The sequence below is a fragment of the Anomaloglossus baeobatrachus genome, chromosome 6 (genome assembly GCF_048569485.1).
Source record: "Anomaloglossus baeobatrachus isolate aAnoBae1 chromosome 6, aAnoBae1.hap1, whole genome shotgun sequence".
Taxonomy (NCBI): domain Eukaryota; kingdom Metazoa; phylum Chordata; class Amphibia; order Anura; family Aromobatidae; genus Anomaloglossus; species Anomaloglossus baeobatrachus.
The window spans coordinates 10,515,329-10,529,809 of record NC_134358.1 but is presented as its reverse complement, the minus strand read 5'-3'; the positions used below and the strand labels follow the sequence as shown (position 1 = coordinate 10,529,809).

The 14,481-nt window shown below is 45.4% G+C and overlaps 1 protein-coding gene across 4 annotated transcripts in view; it reads right to left on the bottom strand.

Annotated features, from left to right (window-relative positions):
* LOC142316935 (cytochrome P450 2C8-like) overlaps window positions 1-14,481 on the bottom strand; it is a 124,960-nt gene that overhangs the window by 45,900 nt on the left and 64,579 nt on the right. For all 4 annotated transcript variants that reach the window (XR_012754642.1, XM_075352716.1, XM_075352718.1 and 1 more), the window contains exons 5-6: window positions 11,532-11,692; window positions 1,924-2,097 (exon numbers count right to left, since the gene is read on the bottom strand). Coding sequence is in view for 3 of the 4 variants with exons in the window: in XM_075352716.1 (XP_075208831.1) it covers window positions 1,924-2,097; window positions 11,532-11,692 (335 nt within the window). In the remaining variant the exon portion in view is untranslated. The remainder of the gene's footprint in view (window positions 1-1,923; window positions 2,098-11,531; window positions 11,693-14,481) is intronic.

Sequence of the window (14,481 nt, the reverse complement as noted above, 5' to 3'; positions counted from 1 at the left end):
CTGAGTATACTGCTTGCTGTGTGCTCCTGCCCTGCTGCTTTTGGTTCCTGATTGTGATTTGAATCCTCTGGAAACAACCGAATCTGACTCTGGACTTCACCTGGTCTCATCTAGCTGTGCCCGGACTCCGTCTGCCGTCCTTGGTCAGTACTTCTGCCCGGTTTCTTCCGTTCCATAAACCACTCTGGACTCATACCGTACGGACATTTTTTGGACTATACCTATTGCCCTTTTTGTGTCCCGGCTGCTGCGCATTTAGGCCTTCTGGGGTGATTGCCAGACAGTCCCTGTATAGGGGTTCGCTCTTGGTGGTCTCCCTGGGGGAGTCCGGTGCGTGGTCCCGGGAATTCCCCTTTGCTCCGATCCTGGAAGGTATTTCCTGTGTTTTATGTTCTGCTGTGTTTTTGTTCCGTTTATGTACATACCGTGGTTGCATATTATAAACGTCTTTGCACCAAGAACTCGTCTCTGGTTGTCATTGCCCTAACGCAATCGAAATCCTCAATACATACAATAGTATTACAGTCACCATGAATTTCGGGCTTAGTACCATCTGAGAAAACAAAGCTGGTATTAACCCCTTTATTACCCAGCGTACCACCTCCACCAGGGCCGCTAGACGAGCTGGATAAAGCGTTTGGAAATGGTGCGCCATTTCCAGGGGCGGCTGCGGGCTGCTGAGAATCCCAGCCCCCAGTTGCCTGGTTTTACTTGACTGTCGATCGATATACGGTGGGAGCCCATGCATTCTTTTTTATTTTTTTTAAATAATTAAAAAAAAACAACTTAATGGGCTTCCTTGTATTTTGATTACCAGCCAAGGTAAAGCCAGGCAGATGGGGGTGGCAGCCCGTAGCCGCCCACTTTATCTGTACTGAGAATCAAAAATACCACGGAGCACTACATTTTTTTTTTTTAATTATTTATTTTTATACAACTATATATTGTGTACACATATTTATATATACATGTATGCACAGGCCTGACAAAAATTAAGAGTCCACTGCAAAATTTTCAGTTTTTCTGATTTTTCTCTTTATAGGTATATTTTTGAGTAAAATGTAAATTGCCAAAGCCGAAAACAGTTGAAGACTGCCTAGTGATGAGTAGTGCATACCCCCGGAGGTTAACAGGACCTGCCATGACGTCATAGCCATGTGACCAGTCTAACCCAATGTCTGTACAACACTCACACCAGACAGATCACAAGGTCCTGTAAGTCAGTGCTGGCTACCGGGCAGCCCAGCAATGACTGGACGCGGATGCAGAAGCAGCCGGGAGACAGCCTGCAGGACGCGTCGCGGGATCTGTAAGTATAATCATAATGTTTTTAATAATGTGCTTATTTTTTACAGCCACTGGACCTAAATGGACCCGAACTGTAACAAGAACTTCCCAGAAAGCTTGCGTTCGGGAATATGTGCATGAACACCATGTATTCGGTACGAACCTCGAGCTTTACAGTTCGGTATCACCCATCACTAGTCATGGACATAGCGCTCTGTAGCAGATAGTGTCTGCAACTCACATTGAAGAGGACAACAATAGTCACAGAACACTGAATCATAGGGAGAACCTATAGGATCAGAGGATCAGAGCCCCATCCAACACTTCTACCTCTGTATGCTCTGGCGCATATTTTCCCTAAGCCACTAGAGTGTGTCACCAGTGCACAACTCCTAGAGCACAGTACCACAGAATGGCACACAATGTGGCGGTATCGTGACCACAGCTCCACGGTGCAAACTCACAAGCACCCATTGACCCCAAGTCCTTCCCTCATCTTTCCTGCCCTATGATGACTGTGTGTCAGTAAGTGTGCTCCTTCTTCAGTGATGGATATTACTCATATATTCAGGGATGTCATTAAAGGGGCTGAGCTATGACCCCCTAACCCTGAATGTGGGATCTCGGCATCAGTACCTCTTTAATCTTCAGCAGGAAGTAGTCAATGAAGTCTCGGGGGGCGGCTGGATCCAGACTTCGCTTGTGATCTTCAACGTATTTTTTAATAAAGGATTTCAGATGAGAACTTTCCCTGAAGATTTTCTCCTGGAGGAACGGGATTTTTAGGAGAAATGGAAAAGTGTTTCCAATCTGCAGGATGAAAAATAGGTAAATATGTGTGAGCTGCATCATATAGAGACCGTTCTGCACATGCAACATTCACCATGAGGACGAGGAGGTCGGATCAAGAGCCCGGAGACTGCAGCGGACAGTGGAGTTTACTGTAACACCGACAGATACAATGGCGATAATGAGGGGAGAGTAATGGTGAAAGGAAGACGAGTCCTGACAACATGACAGTATCCATCATAGTGATCACTCAACTGAACAGTCCTGATCCTTCATATGTGCAAGTGTGTAGTGTCCAGGATCTGAATATTATAATACAATAATCTCATAACTTCACCTTGAATGTCAGTGTCATTTTCCTTTACCTCCAGTGTCAGCGTCATTATCCTGTACCCCCAGTGTCAGTGTCATTATCCTGTACCCCCAGTGTCAGTGTCATTTTCCTGTACCACCAGTGTCAGTGTCATTATCCTGTACCCCCAGTGTCAGTGTCATTTTCCTGTACCCCCAGTGTCAGTGTCATTATCCTGTACCATCAGTGTCATTTTCCTGTACCCCCAGTGTCAGTGTCATTATCCTGTACCATCAGTGTCATTTTCCTGTACCCCCAGTGTCAGTGTCATTATCCTGTACTCCCAGTGTCATTTTCCTGTACCCCCAGTGTCAGTGTCATTATCCTGTACCCCCAGTGTCAGTGTCATTTTCCTGTACCCCCAGTGTCAGTGTAATTATCCTGTACTCCCAGTGTCAGTGTCATTATCCTGTACCCCCAGTGTCAGGGTCATTATCCTGTACCCCCAGTGTCACTGTCATTATTCTGTACCCCCAGTGCCAGTATCATTATCCTGTACCCCCAGTGTCAGTGTCATTATCCTGTACCCCCAGGGTCATTATCCTGTACTCCCAGTGTCAGTGTCATTATCCTGTACCCCCAGTGTCAGTGTCATTATCCTGTACCCCCAGTGTCAGTGTCATTATTCTGTACCCCCCAGTGTCAGTGTCATTATCCTGTACTCCCAGTGTCAGTGTCATTATCCTGTACCCCCAGTGTCAGTGTCATTATCCTGTACCCCCAGTGTCAGTGTCATTATCCTGTACCCCCAGTGTCAGTGTCATTATCCTGTAACCCCAGTGTCAGTGTCATTATCCTGTACCCCCAGTGTCAGTGTCATTATCCTGTACCCCCAGTGTCAGTGTCATTATCCTGTAACCCCAGTGTCAGTGTCATTATCCTGTACCCCCAGTGTCAGTGTCATTATCCTGTACTCCCAGTGTCAGTGTCATTATCCTGTACCATCAGTGTCAGGGTCATTATCCTGTACCCCCAGTGTCAGTGTCATTATCCTGTACCCCCAGTGTCAGTGTCATTATCCTGTACCCCCAGTGTCATTATCCTGTACCCCCAGTGTCAGTGTCATTATCCTGTACCCCCAGTGTCAGTGTCATTATCCTGTAACCCCAGTGTCAGTGTCATTATCCTGTACCCCCAGTGTCAGGGTCATTATCCTGTACCCCCAGTGTCACTGTCATTATTCTGTACCCCCAGTGCCAGTATCATTATCCTGTACCCCCAGTGTCAGTGTCATTATCCTGTACCCCCAGGGTCATTATCCTGTACTCCCAGTGTCAGTGTCATTATCCTGTACCCCCAGTGTCAGTGTCATTATTCTGTACCCCCCAGTGTCAGTGTCATTATCCTGTACTCCCAGTGTCAGTGTCATTATCCTGTACCCCCAGTGTCAGTGTCATTATCCTGTACCCCCAGTGTCAGTGTCATTATCCTGTACCCCCAGTGTCAGTGTCATTATCCTGTAACCCCAGTGTCAGTGTCATTATCCTGTACCCCCAGTGTCAGTGTCATTATCCTGTACCCCCAGTGTCAGTGTCATTATCCTGTAACCCCAGTGTCAGTGTCATTATCCTGTACCCCCAGTGTCAGTGTCATTATCCTGTACTCCCAGTGTCAGTGTCATTATCCTGTACCCCCAGTGTCAGTGTCATTATTCTGTACCCCCCAGTGTCAGTGTCATTATCCTGTACTCCCAGTGTCAGTGTCATTATCCTGTACCCCCAGTGTCAGTGTCATTATCCTGTACCCCCAGTGTCAGTGTCATCATCCTGTACCCCCAGTGTCAGTGTCATTATCCTGTAACCCCAGTGTCAGTGTCATTATCCTGTACCCCCAGTGTCAGTGTCATTATCCTGTACCCCCAGTGTCAGTGTCATTATCCTGTAACCCCAGTGTCAGTGTCATTATCCTGTACCCCCAGTGTCAGTGTCATTATCCTGTACTCCCAGTGTCAGTGTCATTATCCTGTACCATCAGTGTCAGGGTCATTATCCTGTACCCCCAGTGTCAGTGTCATTATCCTGTACCCCCAGTGTCAGTGTCATTATCCTGTACCCCCAGTGTCATTATCCTGTACCCCCAGTGTCAGTGTCATTATCCTGTACCCCCAGTGTCAGTGTCATTATCCTGTAACCCCAGTGTCAGTGTCATTATCCTGTACCCCCAGTGTCAGGGTCATTATCCTGTACCCCCAGTGTCACTGTCATTATTCTGTACCCCCAGTGCCAGTATCATTATCCTGTACCCCCAGTGTCAGTGTCATTATCCTGTACCCCCAGGGTCATTATCCTGTACTCCCAGTGTCAGTGTCATTATCCTGTACCCCCAGTGTCAGTGTCATTATTCTGTACCCCCCAGTGTCAGTGTCATTATCCTGTACTCCCAGTGTCAGTGTCATTATCCTGTACCCCCAGTGTCAGTGTCATTATCCTGTACCCCCAGTGTCAGTGTCATTATCCTGTACCCCCAGTGTCAGTGTCATTATCCTGTAACCCCAGTGTCAGTGTCATTATCCTGTACCCCCAGTGTCAGTGTCATTATCCTGTACCCCCAGTGTCAGTGTCATTATCCTGTAACCCCAGTGTCAGTGTCATTATCCTGTACCCCCAGTGTCAGTGTCATTATCCTGTACTCCCAGTGTCAGTGTCATTATCCTGTACCATCAGTGTCAGGGTCATTATCCTGTACCCCCAGTGTCAGTGTCATTATCCTGTACCCCCAGTGTCAGTGTCATTATCCTGTACCCCCAGTGTCATTATCCTGTACCCCCAGTGTCAGTGTCATTATCCTGTACTCCCAGTGTCAGTGTCATTATCCTGTACCCCCAGTGTCAGTGTCATTATCTTGTACCCCCCAGTGTCAGCATCATTATCCTGTACCCCCAGTGTCAGTGTCATTATCCTGTACCTCCACTGTTAGCATCATTATCCTGTACCCCCAGTGTCATTATCCTGTACCCCCAGTGTCAGCGTCATTATCCTGGAATATTGTTCTTTGTTCTGAGATTCTATGTAAACTTATCACATGATGTAATAAACCAGATGTCTTCAGTAAACCACAAAGCTGTGTGTGCTGTATTGATTTTCCTGAGCGCTTGTAAAACAAATGTTATTAATTTGGAGTTCAAATGGCATAGACGGAGTGCATTTTGCTCACAAATCATGGCGTCTGAACACGGTCCCAGGCAGACATTATACCATCCAAATCTCGAAGGAGGATGGACCCTCTAGGAAAAGTAATGCTAAAGCTGCAGCATGATTTAAAAAGCTTATTCTTACAATCTTGCCTTACGTTTTCTGCTTGGTCTATCTCCATTCCAGGTGAGTTATTTTGTATTAAATAGTCTGCCTTTGTGAACTGTGTGCATGGGATGTGATCTGTGTGTAAGTGTGGATTTAGCATTGTATTGGTCATTGGTTCATGGGGTTTGATTGTAACGTTGGTGGTTTAAATGATTCCATCCCATAAATGATTCCAAATTTTAGACATGAAAATTGATGAAATTAGTCTGATGAAATTGTCAGAAAATGAGAGAGACTGAGAAAAAATACCATAGCGAAAGGTAGGAGTCCTCGCTGGTTTTACCTCTCTAGTCTTGGGGAGTCCCTGCCTAAGATACAGAAGATAGGCAATCTGTAAAGTACAGACTGGCTAAAGTTTGGGCTACTGTTGACGTGTTTGTTGACAAAGAAAAGAATGGGAACAAATTACTGGTATGAATGTTTTGATAATGGACCAGCATAGTGGATGTGTGTAGTATGAGTTGTACTAAGGGGTACTTTGCACACTACGACATCGCAAGCCGATGGTAGCGATGCCGAGTGCGATAGTCTCCGTCCCCGTCGCAGCTGTGATATCTTGTGATAGCTGCCGTTGCGAATATTATCGCTACGGCAGCTTCACATGCACTCACCTGCACTGCGACGTCGCTGTGGCCGGCGAACCGCCTCCTTCCTAAGGGGGCGGGTCGTGCGACGTCACACGGCAGGCAGCCAATAGAAGCAGAGGGGCGGAGATGAGCGGGACGTAAACATCCCGCCCACCTCCTTCCTTCCTCATTGCAGCCGGGAGGCAGGTAAGGTGATGTTCCTCGCTCCTGTGGCTTCACACACAGCGATGTGTGCTGCCGCAGGAACGAGGAACAACATCGTAACATCGGTCCTTCCGAAATTATGGAAATGACCGACACTACACCGATGATACGATTTTGATGCTTTTGCGCTCGTTAATAGTATCAAAAAACGATTTACACACTCCGATATCGACATTTTTTCCGGATGTGCGTCACTTTCGATTTGACCCCACCGATATCGCAGCTGCAATGTCATAGTGTGCAAAGTACCCCTAAATCTAGGATTGAGATTATTGTTTAAATTGTGGAGTGGTCAAACCTAAGCTTAATTCCTAAAATGCTCTTAGCATTGATTCTGCTAACAGAAGAGTAGCTGGAGCAGATAGAGACAGGCACCACTTTAACGTGTATATGTATTTTTTATGGAACCCCTTCTCATGTACAGCACCGTGGAGTCAATGGTGCTCTATAAATAAATAAATACATATTAATAATAATACTAAGCTGTAGGGGGGCCCTGAGCAGCTGCAGAAAACAGAAAAAAACCCACTGACTAGTAAATGAACAAGTAATTATGCTAGGTTTATGATGTTAAAGTAGCTTTTGATAACCAGAGATTTTTCGGATTCATTTAGCTTGGTGAGACTAAAGGAAGTTTAAAAATTCAAAATCTCACTGTAATCTCAAAATCCCTGAATGGTGGAGCCTTTGTTGTATGCTGCATACGAATCATGCATACATATATAGGCATTTCTGAAATAGCGCATAGCAAATGCAGACACTCCCAGCATCCACCCAGCTTAGCCAGACTCCTCTCAATAGCTCTTTCTTTCAAAGTTGAAATTCCACCCCTTATAAACTTTTTTTGTGCCAGATGTGAATGCATGAACTGTTTCCTTACTTTAACAACTAAAACTTTAAAAAGTATGTTTGTTTATTGAGACATACAACAAATGCAAGTCAAATATAAATGTAGAAGAGAAAGACTTGACTGCACATATTAATAATTAGTAGATATGGGATGGAGTATTTGCAGATTTAAGACCAGTACTTTATATTCCTGCAATATTAAATCTGACAGAACAATCCAAAAATCTTATATTTCTTACCTCAGAGAGATGAGATGATAGAACATATTTTATCCATTTGTAAAAGAATTGAATAGATCCAACAGAGTAATAAAAAATGGAATAAGATGATAAGATGTTGGTCGATTCTACTCTGGATAAGCTACGGTTTACACAACATGAGGTAAAAAAAAAGTAAATAAAAAAATAAAAGCCAAACCATTCCCTCATATTGGTACAGGAGGCAGAGATAAAGGCTCTCTCTGAGGCGTGTAGAGCGGAAAAGGGTATCGTCAATTAGCCAATTAATAGAGCATGACCAGTGAAATACATTGATGCGACATCGATGGAGGAAATAAAGAAAGGTGATGTCGGCATGATTCCCCAACAGGGTAGTGCTCAGGGATATATTTATTGAAAAGCCTTAACATATAATTTAATACACTCCAACATTATTGGCTACTTTTAAAAATTTACTCAAAGATTCATTCATAAAGCTTAAATGAGAGTGTTTGATTGTTCCTTTGATATGGTGAGGCAAATGGCAGGGTGTCTAGCCCTTATGGTCCTTATCTTATCTTGGCTTTTGTCTTAGCGACTGCATATCTTTCCTAATATATCTATAAAGCTGGGTTTACACACTGCAACATCTCAAACGACATCGCTGTAACGTCACCGGTTTTGTGACGCAATAGCGATGTCGTTTGCGATGTTGCAGTGTGTGAAACACATCAGCGACCTGGCCCCTGCTGTGAAGTTGCTGATCGCTACAAATCGTTCAGGACCATTCCTAGGTCCTTTGTTTCCCGCTGTGCAGCATGCATCGCTACAAAGTTTTAGTGTGTGAAAGACTTTGCAGCGACTTTGTTAGCAACTTCCCTTTCAAAAAGCTGCTTATCAACGTCCCCAACAACCAGCTAGGTCGCTCTGCAGGTCCGGATCGCTGTTGCGTTGTTGGCCAGGTTTGCCTGTTTGACAGCTCACCAGCGACTCAACAGAGACTTAGGGAGGTCGCTGTTACGTCACAAAACCGGTGACGTTACAGCGATGTCCTTTGCGATGTTGCAGTGTGTAAACCCAGCTTTACACTAAACACATTACAGTCCTCAGAGGTGGCACCCCATTTACCGTTGTTTGCCCCTTCATCACAACTCTTCAAACACCCAACTAATTGTGGGGAACCGCAATTGGGTGAGTTTGCAGAGCTTTTCACACATTCTATTCCATGGGCTTCACAGGTCCGCTCCAAAGGTTCACAGACTCAAGAGGAGGAAAGCATTTGCACTGATGCCCAAAATATTTTTCAGTTGGCTCTGGGGTCAGTCGAAACTAGGGTCTGAGCAGAATCCAGACCCTCGTTTCCAGACATTAAATCCCAGGGGTGGAAGTGATCATGATGAGACTCAGATACCTGAGGAGCATGCATACTGTACTTTGCTGCCAGGGCAGGAAGAGGAGGAGGGTGACTGTCAGAACAAGGAGTGGGACAACAGACAAGATGACAATGAGGTTCTAAATCCCACTTTGTTTGAACCTAGAGGCATGCCGCTGAGTAGCTCAGCAGAGGAGGTGGAGGAGGAAGACAATTAGGTTACCTTGCCCGCTTCCTGCACAAACACAAAGTGATGCGAGCATGACAAGAATTGCATCCTTGTCCTCAACTCTGGCTGTGGCCAGCAGCAGCCATCAGTCTGAAGTTCGCATCTTCAGCAAGGGTAGACTAGCCCGGGCCTTTTTAAGACCGCAAAGGATTACCCAACTTAGATTATCTGCTAACTTTGTTAAAAACTACTCAGTAGCGGCACAAATTCCAATTATTTGATGAGTACATGCGCAACCAACATGCGTTATTCTGGGAATCTTACTGTCCTACAAAGTGGCCTAGTGGACCTCATCAACCACCGGCCACCCCATCAACCACATCTGATCCTTTTTCCTCCTCCGTCACGGTCAAACGTGTTCTCACACAGGTCTCCGGCAGCAGAACCTCCACTTGTTTTCCCGCTACAATTGAGGTGTGTGAGAGCCCATCAGCTGTTTTGGACATGGACATGCCTGGTGATTTTGAACAATCTAAAACGCTAAGCACACCACTTGTTTCTCAATCCAGCATTACATCTCTGCCTACACCTCCCTCACAGTCCACCGGTCGGTCGTGTACACCTTACTCCACGCTCTGTCAGCACAGCAGCCAGCCCTTGATCCCACAGTTGTGGTCGTGTAAAAGATCATTTTCTCCTACACATGTTAAAGCAAAGAGCTTGAACTTCACCATATCTAAACTGTTGGCAACAGAATTTCTGCTTTTCCACATGGTAGATGCAGACGGTTTCCAAAAGCTGATGGCCATGGCAGTCTCCCAGTACCAATTGCCCAGTCACTAATACTTTTATAAAGCTGTGCCTGTGCTACACCAGCATGTCGCAGACAAGATCACCTATTCTTTGAAAAACTCTGTGTCTGATAGGGTGCATTTCACCACTGACACCTGGATGAGCAAGCATGGTCAGAGGCGTTGCATCTCAATAACTGAGGACTACTCCCAAATTTTTGAAATCCCCAAGGCTTGGAGGACAAATCTCTGTATTTACCGCTTTCTCCACTGCTTTTGTTTCCGCCACCTCCTTCTGGGCCTCCACCTGCACTGTCAACTTCTCCCTTAATCTAACATGCATCCAACAGTGCAGAGATTATTATCCTGTTCCCCCAGTGTCAGTGTCATTATCCTTTACCCCATTGTCAGTGTCATTATTCTGTACCCCCAGTGTCAGCATCATTATCCTGTACTTCCAGTGTCATTATCCTGTACCCCATTGTCAGTGTCATTATCCTGTACCCCCAGTGTCAGTGTCATTATCCTGTACCCCCAGTGTCAGTGTCATTATCCTGTACCCCCAGTGTCATTATCCTGTACCCCCAGTGTCAGTGTCATTATCCTTTACCCCATTGTCAGTGTCATTATTCTGTACCCCCAGTGTCAGCGTCATTATCCTGTACCTCCAGTGTCATTATCCTGTACCCCATTGTCAGTGTCATTATCCTGTACCCCCAGTGTCAGTGTCATTATCTTGTACCCCCAGTGTCATTATCCTGTACCCCATTGTCAGTGTCATTATCCTGTACTCCATTGTCAGTCTCATTATCCTGTATCCCCATTGTCAGTGTCATTATCCTGTACCCTATTGTCAGTTTCATTATCCTGTACCCCCAGTGTTATTATCCCGTACCCTCAGTGTCAGTGTCATTATCCCATACCCCCAGTGTCAGTGTCATTATCCTGTACCTCATTGTCAGTGTCATTATCCTGTACCCCATTGTCAGTGTCATTATCCTGTACCCCCAGTGTCATTATCCTGTACCCCATTGTCAGTGTCATTATCCTGTACCCCCAATGTCAGTGTCATTATCCTGTACCCCCAGTGTCAGTGTCATTATCCTGTACCCCCAGTGTCATTATCCTGTACCCCCAGTGTCATTATCCTGTACCCCCAGTGTCATTATCCTGCACCCCATTGTCAGTGTCATTATCCTGTACCCCCAGTGTCAGTGTCATTATCCTGTACCCCCAGTGTCAGTGTCATTATCCTGTACCCCCAGTGTCAGTGTCATTATCCTGTATCCCCAGTGTCATTATCCTGTACCCCCAGTGTCATTATCCTGTACCCCCAGTGTCAGTGTTATTATCCTGTACCCCCAGTGTCAGTGTCATTATCCTGTACCCCCAGTATCAGTGTCATTATCCTGTACCCCCAGTGTCAGTGTCATTATCCTGTATCCCCAGTGTCATTATCCTGTACCCCCAGTGTCAGTGTCATTATCTTATATCCCCAGTGTCATTATTCTGTACCCCATTTTCAGTGTCATTCTGTTCTGATTCCAGTACAATATATATGAGTTTTAATGAAGAACAAACAGCCATGGTGGTCGGCATCAGAGTGTCACTCGGGCGGCCTGAGGGCTCCTTTACCTCGTGCAGAGTTGAGTGTGTGTTCGCGATGAATTTCCTGGTGACGATGATCATCTCCTGTAGTTCTGGGCTTTTATAGTGGAAGTGTTTGCTCAGAAGAGCGTAGCTGGTGATGTTCCCCACAGCACAGCTCATCAGGGTGAGGGGATTGAAGGGTTTTCCTAAGAAAAATGTAATAATTTTTTCATCTATTTCCATTGGTGCAATAAAGTAATAATAAAATAATAATAATAATAATAACATTAATTATTCAATATTAACCCCTTTTTCACTGCAGAATTTACCCAAAGAGCTCTCTATATGGCCTCACTTATAACACGAATCTACAAATAATCTGGCAGCCATTATAAAGACATCAGGATCACTCAGTATACCACAGATGGAGTCCATCACGCCCTGCACATGCGTCATAATGTAAGAGTGTGTAGGTAGTGATGTCTCATCTTCCTGTGTGCGACACTATGTGTGGAGAAAGGACACTGAGAGCACTAGGACCCAGAGGCTTCCTCCCAAAGAGTGGTGGGGGCCAGCGAGACAGGGAGGTGCTGTGCAGGAGAAAAGCCTGGGAAGCTGCAGAGAAGAGTGTTCTGGTGTGTTACAGAGAGTGGAAGGACTGGTGGAGATCTATGCTGGCTGAGGTGGAGGTCTGCTGCTGATCAGGCCAAGCAGCCAGGGTATGATATGTAATGAAGACATTCCCTTAGAAGGAAGCAGGTGGACTCCTGCCAGGCAAATAAGGGACTAGAGATGAGCGAACCTATTCGGCAAAGGTTTGCCAATTTGAAATTCGGTACAAGCTTTTGGTTGTTCGTTGGGGCTCGGTAACCCCGAGCATTTTACCCAAAAGTCGGTAATGTTCATTTTTGATTGTTTTCTGCCCCCCAACGCTGGCCGTGTTTCCAAAAATGCTTTTGTAATAGCATTTTCTGCTTTTGTATAGGATTGTGGTGCTGTCTGATGTGGGGATGTGTAAAATCAGTGGAGGAGGCGAAGAGGCGAGGACTTTGGACCGCGAGAAGCTTTTTGGTGCACGGCGCCATTTCTTTTTCTTAACTTCATTTAAGGATGTGGCTGTAGCCAATCACGGCACAGCAATCATCCTTAAGGTTCAGACACAAGTGCTTCTGTGATTGGCTGCCTAAAGCCCGCTTTAAGCCCACTTTACACGCTACAACATATCTAACAATGTGTTGGCAGGGTCACGTCGTAAGTGACGCACATCCGGCATCGTTAGTGGTGTTGTAGTGTGTGACAGCTACGTGTGACTGCAATTGAACGTAAAACCGTTCATCGCATACACGTCGTTCATTTCCTAAAAATTGCACGTCGGGTTGTTCAATGTTCCCGAGGCAGCACACCTCGCAGTGTGTGACACCCCGGGAACGATGAACAGATCTTACCTGCATCCCGCCGGCAATGCGGAATGAAGGAGGTGGGCGGGATGTTTACGTCCCGCTCATCTCCGCCCCTCCGCTTCTATTGGCTGGCTGCTGTGTGAAGTAAGTGTGACGCCGAACGTCCCTCCCACTCCAGGAAGTGGATGTTCGCCGCCCACAGCGAGGTCGTATGGAAGGGTAAGTACGTGTGACAGCTTTTTTTTTTTTAATTAAATGTTTTTATTAAAGTTTTACAAGTTACAACCAAATAAACATTGGAGGCTACCCAGCCTCTACCCAGCCTCTACCCCCCTCCCAACCCTTCCGAACAAACATTAAACAGTTTTGAAGAAAGGAGAGATAATGTCCAATCTGCAGCTCCACACATTCCTAGACACAGGTTCTTAAGTACCATTATTACATTTATCAATTAATCCAATTAGACTTTTGTTTTTCTTTGAGTTCTTGCTTTGTTTGGCATTGTACACAGTTAAATGTCATTTTTGATGAAGAATCTAACCTGTTCCCATGCTACTCTCTTCTCCTCAAACCTCCATCATCATTATAGATAAGTTCTGCAGAAATTTCTCGCCCTTTTCCCTTTGCTCCAATGCTCTACCCATAATAGAGGTTTCTGCCTGATTGGCATGTCTCAGTTGCAAGTACTTAGAAAACTCCGAATTCTGGATCCCAAACACCGCTTGCAACTGAGGGAAGCCTCTGAGTTGTCCCCCCTTCCACAATATGTGTGAATCTATTTATCCCTCTCAAAGCCCAGCTCCCAAACCCCTCTAAACGATGCAAGTTAGGTAACCATGGCGTTCTCCATATAGAGGTGTATTGTGAGATTCCCTGAATGTCTTGTAGTTTTTTAGTTTTATCCCAAAGTTTTTGGATTAGTAGTAGGGTTGGGCAACTATTAGCAGCAGCTCCGAAGCCTCCTGCCTCTAGAACCTTGTATAGACTAGTGGAGTGAAAATATTGTTGTAGAATCGTATTCTGTGCCCTCCCCTCCAGTCTACGTGTGACAGCTTTTAATCGATTGTGCGACACGGTCAACAAATTGAACGTGCCACACATACGATGGGGGCGTGTCACATCGCATACGATATCGTATGCTTAATTGAAAGGTGTAAAGCAGGCTTTAGTCACATGTCTATCTGCATAGAAATTGCGGACATGTCGCGTCGGCACCATTTTGTGAATATGAAACATAAGGGAATGTTCTCCTGCCGATGCTGCTAGACAGTGAGCTTAGCTAGGGTTTTAATGATAGGTAGTTGGGATAGATAGGAGAGCATAGTTTACAATACTGATGTGCAGTGTAGGAAAGCTGTGTGCCACAAATCGGCACATTAGGTATTACTATGTATTATTGCCTGCTTATAAGTATGCAAACACATTTACAGGTATTGCTAGTTAGCAGTGGTGTGGCCAAAAAAGTTGGTAGGGAACTAGGTAAAAAGTGGTTCTTGCTAATTTTAGTTGCCTGCTGACAATAACACAAACACATTTCTATATATTATGTTCTGTTACTGGTGATCGGCTGTTAGTCACTACGTCTATGTAGCTCT